This window comes from Bos taurus, chromosome 22, assembly GCF_002263795.3.
Source record: "Bos taurus isolate L1 Dominette 01449 registration number 42190680 breed Hereford chromosome 22, ARS-UCD2.0, whole genome shotgun sequence".
Taxonomy (NCBI): Eukaryota; Metazoa; Chordata; class Mammalia; order Artiodactyla; family Bovidae; genus Bos; species Bos taurus.
Genome location: NC_037349.1, coordinates 50,983,684 through 51,005,617, shown reverse-complemented (window position 1 = coordinate 51,005,617; position 21,934 = coordinate 50,983,684). Strand labels below are relative to the sequence as shown.

The window sequence follows — 21,934 nt, the reverse complement described above, 5'->3', positions numbered from 1 at the left end:
CTGCTGTCCCTGGGTCCTCCCAGGATCACACTGTAATCAGAGTAGTCAAGGCGAGGTTTTAGACAGGAACGGTGATGCCGAAGTGTAGAATGAAGATAGGCCAAGAGTAGCGGCATGTTTCCTCGGTGAAATTCCACCCTGTCTTTTCTGTGTGTGTTTGAATGAGAGGGACGTGCACGATCCACCTAGAACAGTGCGTAAGACATGCATACAGTTTAAAGAGAAATGCCCGTGTGCACACCCCAGCACCCACCCCAGTCCTGGTACTGAAGAGTCCTCGGAATGTCCTCTCCCCATCCTTTACTGCCCAGGGTTAACTACCATACCTCGCGTTGCTGAATAGTTTTACCATCTGGATGGGCAACCCTAAGCAGTGTAGCAGTATTTAAGACAGTAGCAACCACAACCTAGCTGACTGAGGCGAAAGCCGTATTGCACTCTTCCCTGAAGCCTTCCAGGAGAAGAGAAGTGAGCGACTTCTGGGTCTCTCGCTTTGGCTCTAGCTTCCGCAAGTTTTACACAAACCCCTGTGCAGAAGTCAGTGAGCCAGCTTATGACAGTGAATCATGGGAAACAGTCTTTACTGCTGTCTGGGTCTCTGGCAGAGTCAGAACACACAACCATGATTGGCCCCTGTCCATTAAGGCACAGTAATTGTTCAGATATATGACGTCCATAGGGGATCTCTGTTTTCCCCCCTTGGCTTCCTCAGTGTGGAAACAGAGTCATAATTCTGGGCATGAACTATAGGGTAGCAATGGGTTTGATAAAAATGTGCTTTTTCTCTTTTTTTGTTGTTTTTTGTTTGGTTGGTTGGTTTTTTTTTCGGTCACACTGGCTTGCAGGATCTTAGCTCCCCAACCAGGGATTGAACCTGGGCCCTGGCAGTAAAAGCACTGAGTCTTGACCACTGGGGAATGCCCATAAAAATGTGCTTTTTAAGGAAGAAAAAAAAGGGGGGAAAGGCTTCATCCCCAGTTTCATGTACAGCACCTAGGACGGGTGTTGAGAGTGGGAGGTCGACAGGAGGGCAGAGGTGTTCTCTGAATGGCCCGGTGGGCCTCAGTCGGACACGTCGTTCTGCTGCTCAGGAGGCACTGATGCAGCAGACCAGCGGCCTTTGTATGGTCAGTGTCTGCCTGCGTTGGATTAAAAAGGCACTAAGCGTATGTGTTCTTAAAACGGAGACGATATGTAGGCTGTCGTTCGGATTGGCAAGGACCGGCTGCTGGGACCGTGGGCCGTGACAGGCATGAGACGTGTCCACGCCCTCTGGAAAGAGGCGGCCGGGGAGAGCTCTGGTCAGGAGCCCCCCTCGGAGCCGGCTGTGTCCGCCTCCTGCTCCGCCTGCGCCTGTGGAGGAACGCGGGCTTGTGTCGTGTGTGTCAGTGCTGTGTTCTGTCCCTGTAGACTTCTGCTGGATGTGTCTAGGAGATTGGAAGACCCACGGCAGCGAGTACTATGAGTGCAGCCGGTACAAGGAGAACCCCGACATCGTCAACCAGAGCCAGCAAGCCCAGGCCAGGGAGGCCCTCAAGAAGTACTTGTTCTACTTTGAGAGGGTAGGCGTCCTCTCCTGCACCTGCTTCTCGAGGGTAGGCTTCTTCCACTTGGCCCTGCTGGGCGAAACTCCCAGTGATCGGTGGCCGCAGCGGCGCGTGCACACCGGAGTCAGGGCGTGGAGCGCCGGCCCGGCCCGAGGGCTGCCTCCAGGTGCGGCTCTCGGCTCCCCAGGCACAGCCAACAGGGAAGGACCTGCCAACCTTGTGTGACGCTGAATTGTGAAGGATAAGGAAGGACCATCAGGTGGTCTTTATCCATCCATGGCCACATTTGTTGTTTGTCTTTAATTGAGGTATAACGGGCTTACAATGTTCTGTAACTTTCACACGTACAATGTAGTGATTCAGAATTTTTAAGGGTTGTACTCCATTTATCGGCATTATAAAATACTGGTTACATTCCCTGTGCTGTTCAGGATATCCTTGTAGCTTATTTATTTCACACACAGTAGTTTGTATCTCTTAGTCCCCAGCCCCCATCTTGCCATGCCCCCCAATCCAGTGCCATGTTAGTAGTCAGATTCAGAGGGCAGGTTTTCCCAGAAGCCCAGAGAGCATGGGACCTTTGGTTTCTAAGCACAAGAGATCTGGGAGTATCTGGCTTTGCTTTGTCCTCGGGGCTAGAGTCCTGTTGCTCTAAGCGGATAGAGTGATCTGGCAGGCAGATAGCGGCTCTAGACAGGGTTGGTAGTGTGGACTAAGGAAGCCCCCCTTGTGCGCTCCTGAGGACACACAGCCCCCCTCAGCTAGACGAGGCTGTGACCATTCTGAACGGCTTTTGAATCCCTGCACCTTCCTGGACGCCTGCAGCTTTCTCTCTCCTCTGACCCCACAGTGGGAAAACCACAACAAGAGCTTGCAGCTGGAGGCACAGACATACCAGCGGATTCACGAGAAGATCCAGGAGAGGGTCATGAATAACCTGGGGACCTGGATCGACTGGCAGTACCTCCAGAACGCAGCCAAGCTCTTGGCCAAGGTTTGTCCCCCCTCAGTCTTCCCATCCCTGGTTCTCTGTGAGGCCCAGACCTCTGAGGGTGGGAGGCACTGTCGGGGGCAGGGCTCACCCTCTGTGAAGTCCCGCATGTGCCTGCTCATGGGCCCACAGCTTCCTGGGCTGTGCCCACTGAGGACCCTGCCCTTCCCGGACATCCAGGGGAGTCAGTATTCTGGTGCCTCTGCCTGTGGGGACAGAACCACAGGGGAAACGAGAGCCCTTCTCTTCTTTTGTCCCATCCATGCATCACTCAGAGGAAAATAAGAGATTGTCTTTGGACAAGTATTGAGATAGATGTGTGGACTCTGAGGTCCGACTCAAGAGGGAAGAGCCGTTGAGGCAGCTGCTGGTAATAAATCCCAGTGTGGAGAGGAACCATGGGTGTTCTGTGACCATTTCTGATTCAGTTTTTGCCATGTTGTCCCCCAGTTCATCTTTTATTTGCCTTGGCCTCATCTCTTTCAGGCCCATGCCCGTAGAGCCAGGCTGATTTGCATGGTGGGGTAAGACCTGTATCAGCACGTGAGGTCCATGGAGTTAGGAGTCACAGACACAGATCCCTTGTGTTCTGTTGCAGTGTCGATACACCCTGCAGTACACGTATCCATACGCCTACTACATGGAGTCCGGGCCCAGGAAGAAGCTGGTAAGGGAAGCCGTCCTTCTGCTCTGCCCTCTTAGCTTCAGAGGGGCCTTCTCTGCCCGCACCTTGCAGGCAAGCAGGGACCGGACCCCTGGTGGCAGGGAGGACAAAATCAAAACAAAACTGGCCACTGGAAAATTTTGTTCCTCGGGCCCCGACTAGGCATTTCCAAAGTAGATCTCAGGTGCTACCGTTTTGTGTAATAGGAAGGCAGGTGTACTGAAGCCATTAACAGCTGTATTTTTTAGGGTGGCTGGCTGAAAATATCTGTGACCACTTGGGAACCAGTGCTTATGTTTGGGAGGATACCCAGCATGCGTGTTCCTAAATACTGTGGAGCTCATTTGCATCTTTGTGTACTTTTCATCTTAGATAGGGATTTTTTCCTCTCCAATTAATAAGGTGATTCACACTGATTGTTCAAATGTTGAAAAAATTAGGAAAACATTTACATCATCCATCATCCCCCCAGAAAGAAATGAGCACTGTTAGAATTTTCCAGCCTTTGAAAATTAGTACTGTTTCTATAATCATGGTTATATATATGACATTTTTTGTTACAACAGTTTTTGCAGCTGTCATTATTCACCAGGCTGGAAAATGCCATTTTTAATAGTTGCATAGATGTCCCATTATATGGTCATACCATCATTTGGGGTGTTTATTCTTTCTGTTTTTCACTATCACAAATAAGACATTGGGAAACCTCTTTGTGCAAGAGGCATATACTTACTAAGTGAAATGATTTGAAAATTTTGAAGACTCTTGATTTTCAGAAAGGCTGAAAAAACGAAGTATTCAGGGAGCACAGTGTCAGTGAATGTCCACTTTGACTTGTTTTTGCAGCGGCCATTTCCCCGTATGTTGGGAGCATTCTCCTCCGTGGCTTCAGTCCTTCCCCTTTCTTTGGGGGTGCAGGGCAAGCACAGCCTGGCCACCTGGCTGTCCTCCGTGGGCAGCCATTGGATCGGCCTCTGGTTCTGGGTACAGGAAGTAGCACTGCCCTCTGAGGACAGCATCCAGCTGTCTGGAGCTCCTGCGAGCCTGAGGTGCTGCCTCTGCCCCTCCCGTCTGCAGGCCCTGCCCTGGCTACCGTCCCCTCTCCTTTTGACCCTCCTGCTCTACCCATACAGTTTGAATACCAGCAGGCTCAGCTGGAGGCTGAGATCGAAAACCTGTCGTGGAAAGTGGAGCGGGCGGACAGCTATGACAGAGGGGTGAGTGACTGCTGTCCTCTAGGACCCTCTGGCAGGCAAGGGAGAGCTGCTGTGGTGGTCAGTCCATGGCGGCTGGCCTGGGGGCTGGAGGCTGCCACTGAGAAGGGTGGGGAGGGCCGTGCTTTTGACACCTCGGAGCCCGTGGCAGGGGGCGGCTTCAGCTGGCCCGTCCTCACAGGGCTGGGCCATGCAAGCCCGTGTCTTGCTTCCCTGGTGCAGGACTTAGAGAACCAGATGCACATAGCAGAGCAGCGGAGGAGAACGCTGCTGAAGGACTTCCATGACACCTAGACTGGGACTCAGGCGTGCCGGCGTGAGGACGATGTGGCTGCGAGGTCTCTCGGCTGCCGTGCTGGATGCTGCAGGCTCCCTGCCTCTCACGACCCCAGGCAACAGCCAGGACCCCACTCCTGAGAGACACTGGCCACACACCTCTTAGTTGATTTCTGGTTGTTTTTTTTTTTCCCCTCCTCTTTTTGCTTTTTGTTTCCACCAGGGTAGAGGCCCCGTTGAATTGGCCTCTTCTCAGGACCGTCAGTTCCCCCTGGATAGTTGCTGGGAGGGAAGGAAAGTTTTTCTGAATGACTATTAATAGTATTAGATCATTACAACTTATGTAATTTTCAAAGGTTGTACAATTATACAAAAAAAAAAAAACCGGGGGGCAAACAAACCATAGAATGACACAGAACCCTTTTTAAAAATAAACTGGCATTGGAGTGTTTTACCCTCTAGCTATTTTACTTAGAACGCAACATACGCTGTCCGCCCCCCTTGCCTCAGGATGTCTGCTGCACAAGGGCCCCGGTGGTACTTGCTTTCCAGATTCACACGCCTTTGGCCACAGCTGGAGCCCCAAGGCAACAGCATGGGCGGCAGATGGTGCAACATGGGGTTGGCCTGTGGAACACCGTGGTGTGCAGAGAATCACGCCCGGCCTCCTGCCTGGTCCTTGTAGACCCTTCTGTGATCAGGGTACTGCCTCACGTTGGCAGTTAGGAGACAATACAGAACAGAATCTTGCCCCCGGTATCATCATGTCCAGTGGCACTGCGTGTCTGTGGACTCATTTATCTTGAAAGTGAGCTTTACCTGGGCCTGGCCACTTAGGCCAGAGCCCACAGCAGAGCGCATAGGTGAGCTGTGGTCCTCCAGCCCAGGGGTTGGAGAGTTCAGCAGAGTTTTCTTTTGTTTCCTGAAGAGAGAGATCCACTTTCAAAGGGAATCATTCCCCCAAAGCCTTGTTTTACCTCGGCCCCTTCTTTTGTGCCAGTGTTCCCGTGGAGGGACCCCAACCAGGTTGACACACAGCTATACCTGATGCTGGCCTGCTGCGCTCTCCTCTGGTGAATGTCGAGGTCAGAGTTCAGCAGAGCCGTCCTAGGGCAATGGTCTGCCTGGCTCAGGGGCTGTGTCTGCACAAACTGTTTTCATGTTAACCGGGAGTGTGTGTCTCCATGACCTGCTCTGGGGGTGGGGTGTGCTCCCCCTCGCCTGGTTTCCAGTGTTGGAGGGCAACACCTCTGGGGTCTGGACTCTGAGGCTGGTGGGGGGCTTCCTAATTTGTTGTCCCCGCTCCTATACCTGGAGGCTGGCCAGGGAAAAGGCCAGTCTTTTCACAGTGCAAAGGAACAAGCGGTTTGCATGGTATCCTACTTGTCCTAAACCTGGTCCTGTGGGCCTTTCAGAAGTTAAATCTGTGATTCCTGGGGTTCCTGCGGCTCTTATTCAGGGCCTCCTTGACCTCCTGGAAGAGTTGCTTGGAAATCTGTGAATAAATATTGTGTTGGGAATTATTTGATATTCCAACATTTTCACCTCAGTCAGTAATTCCCCCAGGTACCATGTTAGTTGCAAACTGAATCGCTCTTGGAAGACAGAGGACAGTTGTAACTCTTGTGGTCATGGGGTCCATGGTTGGCTGCAGGCCCCCTTTCTCCCCAGTCATGTTTTGCCTCTTCCTGTCATCGCCTGCAAGGAAGGGACCATGGGGTGGAATGAGAGGACAAGTTAGTATAACAGACGGACCCAGAATTGGACAGCGCTGAGCCAAACGACGGAGGAGAGTGTCTACCTAGAGGTGGGATATGCCTGCTCTGTTGGCACATGGAAGGTCCTAGCGTCTGGAATGTTCGCCTGTCCGTTGAGTCCTCTGGTCACCGCCGTGGCAGCAGCAGGACCTGAGTTGCAGCTCTGCACCTTCAGCCCCACCCTGCGCACTGTCTGCACTGTGTGACTGCCACGCAGTGCACTTGCAGCCAGCTGTGACCCCCAGCCTCAGGAGCTGCGAGAGGGTCTGTGCCCAGACCGCAGCCTACAGCCTTTGACCTGTGGAGAACTTCCTTCCATGCCCCAAGTGGCTGTCTCTATCATCAGGAGCATGGAAAAGTTCAGGCAGAATGCTTCTGCCCTGCAAAGGAAGGCACAGTGTTTTCACAAATTTACCATATATCTTTGTTTTCTTCAAAGAAAAAGTTGAGGCAATGTCATCTGCTCAAAGTTGAGTGGTTTACTCAAAATAAAGTTTCTGATTATAAAAGTGCGTGTGGCATCTAGAACTTATTTTGTTGGACAGTAGTTTCTCTAGTATCCTAAGGAGATTGGTAAGATAGTCCCTAAGGGTGACTTGACTGAGTGACTGGATGAAGCCATGTATGGCACACTGATGAAATCTGCCATTGTGTATAGAATCTTCAAGAGAAGGTGGGCCTGCCCCACTGAGAAGACCAGAAACGGTACATGTTACTTTTCTGACAGGAAGTTGGAGGGGCAGGGGAGCCTAAACAGGGTAAGGAGAAACCACCTGTGGGGACCGTGTGAATGATGCTGCTCTTGTCTGCATATCTCCGGGGTGGGAGGGCGGGGGTGGTGTGGAGCAGAGCACGGGAGAAAAAAAAGACCAAGCTTTGTATGTCCTCTCACCTCCATATTTGGGCATAAGCTGAGTTTAACTTGCTTCCAAGACGGTTAAGACTCATTTATGGAAAAGTCCCTTTCTCCCTTTCCGAATGTGGCAGCGGTGAGGCAAGGAGTGTTCCCTGCGCACCTGCTTCGTTCCTGCAGGTTACTGTTACCGGTGCCAAGGCTTCCTCCAGGATGCCCTCTGTGGCCGCTCCAGACCGGGTCCCCTAGTCTATGGGACCCCGCACATCAGGCAGTTCCTAAAACCTGACTGCTGCAGACCTCCCTGGGAGGTTCACACCTACTGCAGAGTAGACCTTCAAGGCGCTCTTGACCTCCTGCACTGGCGAGCGTCTGTGTCGCCATGGGTCCCACACCATCACTTGCGCAGTAATCGGCCTCCAAGGCGCCCCAACCCGCCGCAGTACTGAGTCATATTTTGGCACAGCCTCCTTGTTGCCACCCCACTCCGGGAGCGAGAAAATGCAGACCATACTTTTCCCGGAAGAGGCAAGTGCGTCTTAAAAAGGAGAACACTACCCCTGGGGTTGCCAGTACCTGTGTATCTGCGTTTGTGGGGGCGCGGCTTCTGCCCTGGGGAGTGTGCATCTCTGCCTGTCAACAACCCATCTCAGGAAAGAGACACTTTAGTGTGGGTCGGGGTCCAGGGCCGGGAGATCTCGAGTGCGGCGCGGGCGCGGTGTCCCCCGGCACCCTCTCCCGGTGACGGCGGCGCGCGCGGGCTCCGCGGCCGTTGTCCTGGCGACGGCGAGGCGCGTGCGACCCGCGGCCCCTCCCCTGGGTGCGCGCGCAGCCTGGGCGCCATGGCGGCGGCGGCAGGCCCGCGGCCTGAAGCGCCGAGTCCGCAGTGGCCGCCACGGCATCACGACTCGGCCGAGGCTGCGGCGAGGCTGAGCGACTGCGAGGACGCACCGGTCCGGCCGCTGTGCAAGCCCCGCGGCATCTGCTCGCGCGCCTACTTCCTGGTGCTGATGGTGTTCGTGCACCTGTACCTGGGCAACGTGCTGGCGCTGCTGCTCTTCGTGCACTACAGCAACGGCGACGAGAGCAGCGACCCCGGGCCCCAGCGCCGCGCCCAGGGCCCCGGGCCCGCGCCCACCTTGGCTCCCCTCACCCGGCTGGAGGGCATCAAGGTGAGGCCCTGCACCACCAAGTCCGAAGCGGCTGGCGCTCTTGCCGGGGGCGGCTCCGTGCGCTGCCCTCGGTCTGCCGCGCGCACCCCCTCACTCGCCCGCCGCCGCTCCCCGGACCCGGGCGCCCTTCCCTCCTCCCTAGCTGCCCGCTGTGCCGCTTTGCCTTAGGTGGGGCATGAGCGCAAGATCCAGCTGGTCGCCGACAGGGATCACTTCATCCGAACCCTCAGCCTCAAGCCGCTGCTCTTCGGTAAGTTCGCCGGGCGCCCCCCGGGAAGGGCCATGGGCTGCGATTCGGTGGCTGCCTTCAGGCTCCTTTGACCACGTGACTTCTGTTTTGACTGTTTTGAAAATGGCTGCTTCAAACTAGCCCTGTCTTTTCTACCCAGAGGTTGCCCCCAAGTGAGGTACCCGCCCCCACCTCTAAAATAGGGTGACGAGTGACCTTTCTACACTCCCTTCTGTGACTTCTATTTTCTGCCGCTAATCCTTCCATCACAGGGCTGGGCCATGTGACCTAGAAGCTAGTGCCTATAAACCTTTTATTGAAACTGTCTTTGGACCCTCTCTGAGGTGGTTAATGGGAGAAGGGTTGCAGATACTGATAACCAGGTCCTAGCTGACATGAGGGGAAATTCCACTCCCAAAATGGGCCCTCTGGTCTGATAAGAAGCAGGCTGTGCAAATGTGGATAAGCTGGTGCCCCCAAAACCAGCCTTTGCTTTCTGCGCTCTGGGATTCTTCTTAGGATGGCGCTTTTGTTCAGCCATTACAGTAGGCAGAGCCTTCCAGGGTGACCTCACTGGGAACCCGCACCATAGCTCACATTTTCTGAGCTCTTATGTGCTAGACTTCGTGTGATCGTTTGGCTTAATTCTCACAACACCCCTGTGAGGTGGGTGGAGATCCCACTGTCAGGCTGGTGGGGGTGAAAGCGAGGCACAGCGAGCCCTGCTTGCTTGCAGGCTCACACAGCCAGATCAGGGCGAAGCTGGGATTCAAATGAGGCAGGCTACCTCTGGTGTCTGCACTGTCGAGCCAGCGTGCTAGTTGTGAAGACTCTGAAGTCCTTCAGAGTCTAGTAGTATCAACAAGATGGGGATCCCTGGACCTATGACCTTGCCCAGGATAGGTTTTCCCAGCCCCCATCCTGGGTACCCAGCCTCAGTGACACACTTACCTGCAGACCTGAGGTGTTCCTGGCTCCTGGGGAATGGAGTGGGAAAGGGGCTGTCTGGAGGGGACTGGGGACCAAAGCAGAGCATCTGAGCACCGCTGTTACCCCTGGGACAGAGGGCACTGGTTGGGGATTATCCCAGACCTGTGAGAATGATTTCACACGCTGTTTGAGGGGAAGTAGGTTAGGATGTGAGTCCTATGGTGGGAGGGGCTCTCAAAGATTGTTATTGTACAGCGCTGAAGTCTGTGCAAAGCACTAGTCGAGCTGCTGGGAACACAACATTGGACAGAACAGGAAAACAAAAAGAACACCCGAAGCTGACATTCCAACGAGGAGACAGACTAAACAAACACACCCGGTGTGTGTCAGATGGGATAAGTGGTCACAGACAAGTAGGGCAGAATTTCAGCTGGGGTTGAAACCCTGAGTGTGGTGGCCAGGGTGGGCCTTCCTGAGAAAGATACTTGAGCAAAGACCTGCAGGAGCTGTGAGGTGAAGTTGTCAAGGAACAAGTGATCCAGGCAAAGGCAACAACTCTCCCCATTACTGCTACCCTGCCGTGAGACAGACACGATGAGGTGGGTGTGCTTTCTTCTCTCATCTGCCTTTCTTGGACCCGTATATGCTTAATTCAGACGTATGTTAGGTTAAGTGAACCATGAGACATAACCCCTAACCCCCTAACAAAGTTGCGTCCAAGTCCTACAAAGCCGAGAGTGAGAAGCCCAGACCTGAAGTCACCAAGAGTACACGATAGGAAGCAGAAGAGATTTGACCAAAGGTAAACTGATTCTGGTTAAGCCATCAAATGATGCTGCAGACACATTACAAAGGGCACGATTGGGAGAATCGGGCAGTTGCAGCAAGACCTTCCTGCTGCTGGTCCTTGTGTCCTCCGATCTCCTACCCTACCTCTCAGTCTTGGTGAAAGATGCCCCACATTTTACCCAGAAAGTCTGGGGGCTTTCTGCTTGGTGAAACGAGGCGAGACGAATCAAGAAGAGATCTGTGGTCCGTGATTGTAAGAAGTCCAGTTGCGAGACAGGCCAGCCACAGGGGAGAGGGTGTCCAAGGAGAGGCAGTACCTGAACACAGTGTTGAATGAACCCAAAGAAGGAAGCCTCACCCCAAGAAGGTACAGTGTCCGTTTTCTGGGCCTGTCTGTCTGTCCACTTGCTGTTGCCCTAAAGAGGCAGGCAGGGCCCAAGGAGAATGGGCCTGCTGTCACCATCAGGGACCCAAGACGCTTGGGCTCAAGGGGTAGGTGTTCAGGGTGTAAACGGGACTGGGTTTTATCCCAGGGTGCCTCCACCTCTGTGGAACATTTCCTGTTTCCCACCTCTGTTCTTGGAGACATTTGGTAAATGGGACCTGGGCCACAGAAGGCCCATTCTGAGTTCCTGGCAGATGCCTGCTTGACTGTGGTAGGCATTTCCCAAGGGTTCAGACCGTTGTCCTGTTGGGAGGCATTCCCGTTCCAAGTCACCATCAACCTCTCTGCTTTCTCTCACGTGGCTTACTTCTCCCTCCGCCTCACACTCATTCTGTATTTAAACAGCAGATCGGATCTGCTCCCTTCCCTAAAATCCTCCACGAGGCCCTCACCTCTCATCTCCCTCACTCTCTGTCGATTCTCAGACTCTGAGCTCGCTGCTGCCTTGGCGCCCTTGTATGCACTGTTCCCACCACCGGAAGGCTCAGGCTTGGTTCTCATGGAGGGTGCCTTCACGCCCATCAGGCCTCTGCTCAGGCCTGCCCTCCTCAGGGATCTCTCTCCACGTCAGACTGGCCTTAAGAGGTTTCCAGTCTCTCTGTTGCGTCAGGCTGCTTGGTCTACTGTATTTATTTGGCAATTGTGTCTGCCCCTAAAGGTGAGCTACACGCGTGGGGGTCCTGATTGTATTTGCTGTGTGTCCAGCGGCCAGAGTCTACGGCCGACAGTTACTGGTCAGCTGGAGGGCTTCACTGGCTGCCCTCAGTCTCTCTGCACAGGAGGGGCCTCCTGATTCCGCACCCTCTTCGAGAGCAGCAGGGGGCACTCCCAGTGGGCCAGCCAGAGTTTTATTCCACTTTCTTAACCATCTAAGGTAAACGAGTCATTGACAGCCTCCCACAAAGCACTGCGTTTTAAAACCATGGCCTCTTTATTGTAGGGTTTCCAGACATATCCTTTTTTCAGCTTAAAAAAACAATTCAGCAGCTACCTAAGACCACTGTGTTCTCTTGACAAGACACTGGACGTGCAGAATTAGAGAAGGGATTTTAGTGTATGTGTATGAGTTCAGGTTAGTGAGGAGCTTAGCAGTTTTCTGCATGGACCCCGCCTCTGCTGTTCCACAGGCCTGTTGCTTGGCAGAACTGTGGACTCGGTAAAGGTCAGGAAGATATAACCGAGTCTATCTGGGGCTTGACAAGCAGCATCGTGCCTGGGTGAGCGTCACCCAGTGCTTCGCGCCTGCCCTCAGTCTCAGCGTGGGGTGCTGGTGGCCGTAGCAGGCGCCCGCCAGGCTGGCATCACAGGGCTGGGGGGTGCAGGACGCTAGTTGTACCCGCCCGGCACACGCAGCTGCCTGCCTTTTACCCGGCAGAGCACTGCTGGTTCAGGAAGGGGCACCTCGTTCTGACCACAGAAGAGGACTTCTGCCCTGCTCTTGCTGGTCTGGGCAAGCTTGGAGTGTCTCTGGACCCTGGTGTGCACATATCCCCGGAGGGCAGCAGCAGGAGGGGTCTGTGTGTCCAGGGGAGCACATGGTGTGCGGGGCCCCTGCACGGGCTCCAGCTGTCACGTCCCAGGCCCTCCCCACCTGGGTCGCCTCTGTTCTGGGCACTGACCATGCTGCCACCAGCACACGGCCAGCCGTAGATTGCGGCGGTCCCCGCTCCAAGCACAGGCCATGGTGACTGGCCGACGGTGACCCTGCACTTCCCCACTCAGCACAAAGGTCCCAGCATGCCTTGCGTGCAGGAGGCCGTGCACACGTGGCATCCGGATGCCGCCAGCATCGCAGACCAGGCGCCAGCTCCCCAGGGTGGGTTGGGCAGCAGGCCTACCCTCAGCACCTCTAGCTGAGAGTCCGAGGGTCTTGGGGACCACCCATTGCGCTGGGAGAGGCTGACCTTCACAGCTGGAGGGATCAGAGGGGCCATGCGATGAGCCTGGCATCTCTGAGTACCTCCTCCTCCCCTCCACCTGGTGAACTGCCCCCTCCTGTCTGATGATCTGCTCTTGGGATCAGGGTTCTGACGAACGCCTGTCCTCCTGGATGTGGTTGTGTTTGCAATGCCCCATACTTAGGAAGAGAGAACCAACTTCTTTGTTCTAAGCAGGCACAACATTTGGGCATGCCCTGTCTCTTTTGTCTTAGTGCCCAGCCGGGCGCTGTAATGAATGCACCTGAAAGGGGTTGGAAGGGGTGCTGGACGCCAGGGTTCACCAAAATCGCTGGTGCAGACTCTGTCTAGGACCTCCTTGGATCAGCTGGTGTCCTGCAACCCGCAGTCCCTGCAGCTGGCGCGTGATACTGGGGGGAGGGGTTGAGTGAGGCTCCCCTGGGCCCCGGGTGGAGGAGGGGAGCCCTCAGCAGAGGTTCCTCCCACTGCCCTCCCTTCTTCCCACCAGAGAGCCGTTTACCTGGCCCTGGGGAGTTGTGATCTGAAAGGGTGGATTGCGGCCCCTGGGGCCGAGCGAGGGTGACAGGAGCCAAGAGAAGCAGTGCAGAGACTCCGGTGGGCAGCGCGGGTGGGAGCTGTTGGAGATGACAGGCGCAGAGGCTGTGGCTGGTGGGGAAGTGTCTGCAGGGCAGCACGGCTGACCGGGGGGGCTGTGGCAGGCCTTCATGGGCTTGCAGCTGGCTGCGGCATGGGTACATGAACCTGCGGGGCAGAGGCAGTGGGTACTCAGGACCCAGTTCCTGGATTCCAGGCTGAGGCCTCTGGGTGCTCCTGGCTAGAGGCCCAGCCAGACACTCCATGGTTGCTGAGCAACGACACCCTAGTTACCTAGCAACAGCCCTACAGCTGGCCTTGCTCCTTGCTTGCTGAAGTCTTAGCCCTCAGCCCGTATCTCCCCTCCCAGCCTCACCCCTCCCCTCACCCAGGCTGCTTTCCACCTTTCCAGCGCACCCCCACCTCCAGCTCCAGTGGATGCCAAGTGCCTGGGAGAGGGGTGCGGGGGGTGGGGGACCAGAACTCTGGGCCTTCACTCCTCACCTTGGAGGGAGAAAGCAGGGCCCTCCCTCTCGACCTGAAAGGCCTGCCGGACCCTGCAGTTTCTGGCCAGGACTAGGGTTGGCAAAGAGCAGAGGGGCCCCATCCTCAGGTTCTGAAAGAGCCCATTCTTGCTGCTGAGGCTGCACCCTGAGGCTCTAGGCAGGGCCCTGCTCTACAGAGAAGAAACTGAGGAGGCTGCTGTTCCCAGGATAGATGAGGCTGGGGAAGGGGAGTCAGTCCCCTGCAATCTCAGGACTCTGGCAGAGAAAAAGCCACCACATGAGCCGTGGTTCCATCTCTTGGCAGGATCCTGTGGGCAGAGTTTGCACACCTCCCTGGAGAGGGTGGTCAGTCCCACAGCCTAAAGCAGCCTGCTCACTGGCCTGGCCTCAACATTCAAGAGCCCTTGTTGATTTGCAGGTCCAGACCAAGGGTGCTCACCAAGGATAGTCCCCTGCCCATATCTCCTCTGTCCCCTGGGCCTCTGCTCCTTCTCTGCTGGCAACACCCTGACCAAAGAGTCCTTCCTCTCCCTGTCTGCCCCTGGCACTGGTAGGCACACGGCAGTGAGTAGTGAAGAGCTACCAGAACTGGCCCCCGCTGGGGAGATGCCCCCCACCCTTACCTGGAAGCCCCTGCCCCACCTGTCAAGGCAAAACAGGGCAAAGATGAGGCAGGAAGAGGCACATGTCAGGGTGGCACCCCCCCTGGCCAGCAGGGGCAACCAGCTGACTGACTGCTGGACAGCCTCGGCCGCCATGTCATGGTCCAGCAAGCTGGGTGCCCGCATCTCTGTGTAGCCAGTGCCCTGGCACAGCACCATGGCTTGAGGAATGGGCATGCGCTCTGCAGGGCCCCAGGGAGCCCCTGCCCCGCCATCACCACACAGCATCACCAGTGCCACCGGCAGCCACAGCCCTCGCTCTGTCACCCGGTTTCTCTGCCTTGGTCTCGGTGGACTGAGGTTGGGAACTTCATAGTGCTATACGCACCCCCAGGAGCCAGTGTTTGCCCAGCTCCCATGAGCTTAGACCCTCCTGGTTAGGTCGCACGTGCCGGCCTGAACAGTTTGATTTGATCAGCACATGGCAGGGGACTGTAGAGAGAGTGGCATCTCCTTTGGGCCTGTGAACTACTGGCACCTAATAAACTGAAGAAACCTGGGCTTGTGTTTTCTTTCTCTGGTTTACTTTTCTTGTTCATTTATGTTTTAAAGCCATTGGGAGGTGACTCTGTGGATTAGCAGTTCGGTCTGACCACTGTCCCGCAGCGCTACCCCCTCTCCCAGTGCGTGGCTCACACCCTTTCCGGGTTCGCCAGGTTGAGGGGATCAAGCCGGTCAAGGGTGAGGGCTTGTATCCTGTCCTCGGTGTCGTTGGATCTGGGTCCCTTCTCCATGGAAGCAGAATCCGGCTGTGAGCCTGGATTTTGCAGGACAGCAGCCTCTGTCACCCTGGCCAAGTCGCCAATGTCTCTGTGCTTGGGGCTTCTCCGGGGGAGGAAGGGTGAATTCGTGGGGCCTGGTTTTCTAGGACGAGGATACAGATTACAGAGTTGATGACGTGCTTAGGACAGGACACAGAGTCTGTGCTCCCTGAGTGTGATCTGCCGTGATTACTATTAAAAACAGCTCCAATCCTGGCTGAGTGGCTGTTTTCCATCCCCTTGGCAACAACTGGAACTTCATGCTGAGAGAAAAGCCAGAGGAGCAGCAGGAGTTCTCGGGGGTCACAGCGGTGGCCCAGCTCTTTCTCCGGTTAGTTCCTGGGTGGGCCTCTTGTTAACCCGTCCAAGGAAGGCGTCCCTCCCAGGAACAAGAGATTGAAGCGAGGCCCAGGCTCCAGCCTCTGGAAGTGCTGGGATACGGGCTTGCCAGGTGTGAGGTTTGCGATCCAGGCACCACTGAGCTGTTTGAGCCGCTGGGGTGGGGGCATCCAGACACTGGAGCCAGGGCCCCGGCCTGAGTGGCCTTTACTCGGGCTTACAGGCATGGAAGGAGGCGTTCAGTACACGTTTGTTCCCAAAGCAGAGAACACCGGGGCATCTTCTCAGAGCACGTGCCAAAAACCCGAGTGACTCCCACTGACCTCCCAGCCCCCTGCACCCTCCAGTGCAGGAGAGTGGGGTGGGGTGGGGGGTGGCACGGCCAAGAGCACCGGGCATATTCACTTTGAACACTGCTGAAAAGCAACAGTGAAAGCACACACCTGCCAGCATCCTCTCCCCGCTTAAGGCCTGGAGGGCAGCCCTCTGGCCCTCAGGTCCACCCTGGAGCCTTTGGCCCCTCCCCAAGGTGGATTGGCCCACCCCCGGCGTAGCTCTGGCTCCCCTCCCAGGACTCCCCTGGAACACGCGTGTTCTCAGCGTCCAAGAGAGAGGCCCCGTGTCCCAACGCTGGCCAGCCTTTGCAGGACAACTTGACCTTGGACTCCGAGTCCAGAGCAGATGTAAAGGGGTGTGTGAGGTCCTCCTGGCTGGGTGACCAGCAGGGGACGGGACCTAGGCCCGGGCACCCTGCAGACCGGAAGGCCCTTGGCCTCACCCCCTCCTCTCCTGGCAGAGATCCCCGGCTTCCTGAGCGACGAGGAGTGTCGGCTTGTCATCCACCTGGCGCAGATGAAGGGGCTGCAGCGCAGCCAGATCCTGCCCACCGAGGAGTACGAGGAAGCGATGGGCACAATGCAGATCAGCCTGCTGGACCTCTTCCAGCTGCTGGATCAGAACCATGATGGCCGCCTGCAGCTGCGTGAGGTGGGGGGCCTGGAGGAGCCCCCCGCCCCAGGGTGGGAGCGCCCCCGACTTGTCTTTCTAGTGGCCGGGTCACACGTGCTGCTCTGCCCCAACCACAGGAGCCTGATGCCACCTAACCTTGGGCATGAGCAGGGCCAGGATCCTCCTTCCTTCCCAGAGGGCCCCCTGCTGCCCTGGGAACTCCGGAGGACAAAAGGGGCATCTACTGGGGCCGATGGCACTTACGGCCACAGTGCCTGGGGTGCCATGCTGTCTGCGCTCTGGTTTCCTTGCCACCATTGCTGAGAGCCCCACAGGATTCACTGTCCGTGAGGCGGCAGCAACGAGGAAGCCAGACGTCTGCATGCCTCTCTACGTGCCCCTCACACCCAGGCTTCTGAGAGAGGTCTCGGTGGGGTGTGGGCTCCCTTGCCAATACAGGGCGTCTCACAGGGTCCGATCTTCCTAAGGGGCCCCGTGGACAGTCATCTCCTGACCGTGCCTCTTCCCTCTTCGTACCAGGCCCTGGCCTCACCCACCTCACCTGGGGTGTGTGGGTGGGACGCCGGCCTGGCCTCCCCTTTGCCTCCAATAAGCCAACATTCCTCCGGGTGGAGCCACAGCTCCCCCAGGGCTAAGGATGCTCATGGCCCTCCGGTGTCTGGACTGGGAGCCTGGGCCCTGGCCTTCGTCCTCACCCACGTCCTGTCACCTGAACCCTCCGCCCTCCAGAAAGAACAGGGCAGCTGTGTGTGCCCTGGCGACTCTCCATCACCGGAGCCAGCCCCCTGAGGCATCATCTTGTGCTGTGTAGGTCCTGGCCCAGAACCGCCTGGGGAATGGACGGTGGATGACTCCAGAGACCATTCAGGAGATGTACTCTGCCATCAAGGCTGACCCTGACGGGGATGGTGAGCTCATATCTTGTCACTGTTGTGTCCCAGAGCCTCCTCCTGCCCCCAGCCAGGTGGCCCCTAGGCCCAGCTGCTAGAGTAGCTGGAGGTGAGGAGGTGAGGGGCCAGCAGTGCCCTTACCCCAGAAAGAGGCAGGAGCTAGACCCGCCCGCTCCCCCTTGGTGGCAGTCCAGAGGGCACCCTCTTGGCCTCGTCGGGCAGCATGTGGGGTACAGGAGGTATGGCTGCTGGCTGGCAGAGGGCAGAGCAGTGGAGCGGGAGTGAAGGAACAATGAGGTCAGCTTGGCATCCACTTATCCAGCCAGGCACATGGTCCCCGCCAGCTGACTGGTCTAACCAGGGCCCCCCTTGCCTGCCTCTTGCCTGCCTGGAGTCCTCTAACTGCCGGGGGTGGGTGTGGGCAGGAGAGCTGTCCTGGAAGCACCCTCCCCTTTGGTAATAACCCCCAGGAAGTATCTCAGGCGTAGTCATTTCCCTCATGCACAAGTTCTGCACCAGTTGAGGAAGCAGGACTTGGAAGGATGACCTTCCAACTGGTGAGCCCCGAGTGAAGAATCTGGCCCGGACCCGTGCCTGGAGAGGCACTAGGCTGCTCCCGCTCCCGCTGTGACACACTCACAGCCCTCGAGTGCCCCCACCCTCAGAGAAGCCCCAGCCAAAGCACGGGAGTGTGTCATTGGGATCAACCTTGTAGCAAAGACACCAGGCCACTCTTCCGGAACCCCTAGAGGGTAGAGCCCAGCTTTGTGGCCTGAGCAGGAACAGGGGAGAGTGTTCTCTTTGGGGAGAGCGGCCTGATTGCCTCTGCTGAGGGAGACTGTCTAGCAGGCAGGACTGGCCTGGGGTGTTCCACCCAGGATGAGACCTGAGGTCATGAGAGAACTCCTGGGGACCGGTTCCAGCTTACATCCTCCAGTGTGGAAGGCCCAGGACAAAACCCAGCACTGAACACTCTCTTTCTTCACCCTCTACAGGACCGGAGGGTGGCCACCACGCTCTACAGAGCCAGGCTGGAGGGCCAAGGGCAGTCCTTGGCCTAGGGTCTTGGCCATATGGCCTAAGCTTCCTATGGAGAGCCCGCTCTGGCCAATCTGACGGGGTTGGGCTTCATCCTTTTGGGGGCCAAATCAGGGCTTAAACTGAGGACACGAACTTCTCTGGGTCTTCCTGTAGGGCCTGATGTGACAGAAGCCAACTTCATCTGACCCGAGTCCAGGTTGGGGGACAGGTGCACATGGCCCCCCAGTGCCTGAGGCCAGGGGTAGGTAGGAAGGTGCAGCCTCCCCACTCTGCCCTCCCCACACGGGCGTGGTGGGCATTGATGGTGGGGGGGGATGCCCTGTGCAGGAGTGCTGAGCCTGCAGGAGTTCTCCAACATGGACCTTCGCGACTTCCACAAGTACATGAGGAGCCACAGGGCGGAGTCCAGCCAGCTGGTGCGGAACAGCCACCACACGTGGCTCTACCAGGGCGAAGGCGCCCACCACGTCATGCGCGCCATCCGCCAGAGGTGAGCGCCCGAGCCTGGGCTCCCTGCTGCAGGGAGGAGACCATGCAGGCCCCCACAGAGGTCCTTGGCTGGGACCAAGAGAACAGCGCTCAGGACTGGAACTCACTGGAGACCGGCAATTAACAAAGGCGAATTAGCCCTAATGGTGGGCAAACGATATACACGTGCGATTAGTACCAGATTGAATATTGGTTTTCTGCTAACTAGAGAAATGATCTCTTAACTCTGTCCACAGGACCCCCTGCCCCTGAGTAGCCAGGGGTTTTAGATAAACAGCATCTTCCTGGAGGGAGTGTCTCCCTCCCCGCTCCTAGGCTTAATGGAAATCTAATTTTTCCCAGCCAGTGGATGTCTCTGGTTCATCAGGAGTCACCCCTTCCTGCTCTTATAGGGCCAGTCCAGGGTGGCTTAAGGAGCTCCCAGGGGAAACAGGGGCAGCGCTCGTGGTGGGCTCTCGACTCACCTGGCCAGCTCCTTCAGGGTGTCACCCCTGGCATGGGGCCGCCCAGCTGAATGCCTGCTGCCCACCAGGGTGCTGCGCCTCACCCGCCTGTCACCCGAGATCGTGGAGCTCAGCGAGCCGCTTCAGGTCGTGCGGTATGGCGAGGGAGGCCACTACCATGCCCATGTGGACAGCGGGCCCGTGTACCCAGAGACCATCTGCTCCCACACCAAGCTGGTAGCCAATGAATCTGTACCCTTCGAGACCTCCTGCCGGCAAGTACTCCCACCTGGGGGTGGCTCCCAGACCCGGCACCCCCCTGACACCAGCACAGCCCTGCCCTGTGGGTGTTCCCCTTGGTATGGGGCCAGGAGAATGCTGGGCATCCTGCTTGAGAATTCCCCCCACCACATGTCTCCCCCAAGGCTGTTTATCAAGGGGCCCAAAAGGGGTGGTCGTCTGGTCTCAGCGGCCAGACCAAGGTACCCACAGACACTGCAACTTACCCCCAGATCCCTCAGGAAGGGGCAAGGCTGGACCCGATTCTTTCCGCCCCACTCCCCAGGTTGTTAATCCTGCGTGCACTGCTGGAGACGTCAGCTTGTCCTCTTGAAGCTGTGTCCCCCACTTCCCCTGCCAAGGCATGGTGGAAGGTCCTCCCTCTTCATGCCCTGGCTCAGCCCCTTCTAGTCGCAGCCAGCCGTCTGCATGATTCTGCTGCTTCTGCTAGCTCAACTTTCCCAGCAGGCCCTTAGGCATGGTCACGTAGTTTAGCTAAGTGCATGCACCTGTGATCTTGGCCACACCACAAAAACTGTGACACACAAAAAGAAACTGGGTCCATGTATGGGCTAGGGACATTTGGTACAGACCTCCCCTGTTGTCAGTGATCCCAGCCTGCCCCTCCGGCCCCTGGGAACCTGGGCAGCTTATCCTGCCCACTGGTAAGCCCCTGGGAGCATCCACAGCTGGGGACTTGCTCAACGGCCCCCCTGCCTTACAGCTACATGACAGTGCTGTTTTATTTGAACAACGTCACCGGTGGGGGCGAGACTGTCTTCCCTGTAGCAGACAACAGAACCTATGATGAAATGGTAAGGGCCAACTGGGCTGTTCCTCTGGTGGGATGGCAGGGCCTTGGGCAAACAAAAATAGTACGTACGCTGCCAGACCTGGGATGAGGCCTCAACTATCCCCTGGGCACATCCAACTGGTTTCCCTTGAGCCACCTTTGGCTGCCTGGCCTTGGGCTCCTGGCCCTACAGTTCAGGTGGTTTGAAAACCCCACCACTCTGCCGCCCACAGAGTCTGATTCAAGATGATGTTGACCTCCGTGACACTCGGAGGCACTGTGACAAGGGTAACCTGCGTGTCAAGCCCCGCCAGGGCACAGCTGTCTTCTGGTACAACTACCTGCCTGACGGGCAAGGTGAGGACCTTGGCCAGGCCAGGGATACCTGGAGGGAGCTGCCTTCCTTTACCCAGCCCTGATTGCTACCCTGGTGAGCTGGTTCTGGCCATCCCCCACCCCTTCATATGTTTTCTGGGTTTTTTTGCCCCTACTGCCTCCCAAAGACCATCCTCAGTGACTTCAGCAGGCTGCACCCGTGCAGCCTCCTGGGTTATCTGGAACCTGTGATTCTTTGATGCCCCAGCCTTTCAGCTCACTGGGGCTGAGGACACATGCCCCTTAGTAGCCCAGACTGGGAAGGGCTGTGGACAGGCCCTGCAGCAACAAAGCTGATTTCAAAGGGCAGTGGTGTTGAAAAGGCGTTCGTTGGAGAGAGATGCTGAGCCGCCAAGGAGGCCCTGGGGCCAGATGTTTGCCACAGAAGGTGTGCACAGCTGGGCCTGCCCTAGCCACGCACTTGGGCAATAGGAGGCCAAGCTCAGGCCAGCCAGCCCAGCCTAGATTCCCTCTGGTCCCCTCACACCATCCTCCTCTCCTAGGTTGGGTGGGCGACGTGGACGACTACTCGCTGCACGGGGGCTGCCTGGTCACGCGCGGCACTAAGTGGATCGCCAACAACTGGATCAACGTGGACCCCAGCCGGGCGCGGCAGGCGCTGTTCCAGCAGGAGATGGCACGCCTGGCCGGCGAAGGTGGCGCCGACTCGCAGCCGGAGTGGGCCTTGGACCGGGCCTACCGCGACACGCGCGTGGAACTCTGAGGGGTGACCATCCCAGTCTCCAGCCGCAGGTCACCCTAAGTCGGGGGCCCTGTCGTCCCCCTGTCCAGCTGCAGGCTGAAGGCCTGGCCGATGTCTAGCCCTACCCCGGCCTCCTGCCGCGATTAGGGCACAGTCCCTACATCCATGTTATTTATTGTGTACAGACCCGTGCTTCCCGGACAAATAAAACTACGCGGCAATGGAGCTGCAGGGCCGAGAGGCTCGGAGTAGGCTATAGGTACAGTGGGCGGGGCGGGGCGCCGCGGCCGGGTGGGGCTTGTACGTCATGTGACGGGGGCGATTC

At 57.1% G+C, this 21,934-nt stretch overlaps 2 protein-coding genes across 7 annotated transcripts in view; both read left to right on the top strand.

Moving 5' to 3' along the window:
- The window catches only part of ARIH2 (ariadne RBR E3 ubiquitin protein ligase 2), a 39,379-nt gene extending 32,418 nt beyond the window's left edge, over positions 1–6,961 (top strand). For 3 of the 6 annotated variants that reach the window (XM_005222734.4, XM_005222735.5, XM_059879503.1), the window contains 5 exons: positions 1,411–1,562; positions 2,398–2,541; positions 3,137–3,205; positions 4,336–4,419; positions 4,639–6,961. In XM_005222734.4, coding sequence (XP_005222791.1) covers positions 1,411–1,562; positions 2,398–2,541; positions 3,137–3,205; positions 4,336–4,419; positions 4,639–4,710 — 521 coding nt within the window. In that variant the 3' untranslated portion in view covers positions 4,711–6,961. The other 3 variants (XM_005222736.4, NM_001206242.2, XM_059879502.1) reach the window with 3 other exon arrangements.
- Positions 6,962–8,132: 1,171 nt separating this feature from the next.
- Positions 8,133–21,849, top strand: P4HTM (prolyl 4-hydroxylase, transmembrane). Its single transcript, NM_001076115.2, is given in 9 exon segments — positions 8,133–8,474; positions 8,643–8,724; positions 16,424–16,614; positions 17,408–17,504; positions 18,855–19,017; positions 19,549–19,734; positions 20,463–20,553; positions 20,765–20,888; positions 21,410–21,849. Coding segments are annotated over 9 exon segments (1,485 nt in total). The 5' UTR covers positions 8,133–8,144; the 3' UTR covers positions 21,631–21,849.
- Positions 21,850–21,934: the final 85 nt, after the last annotated feature.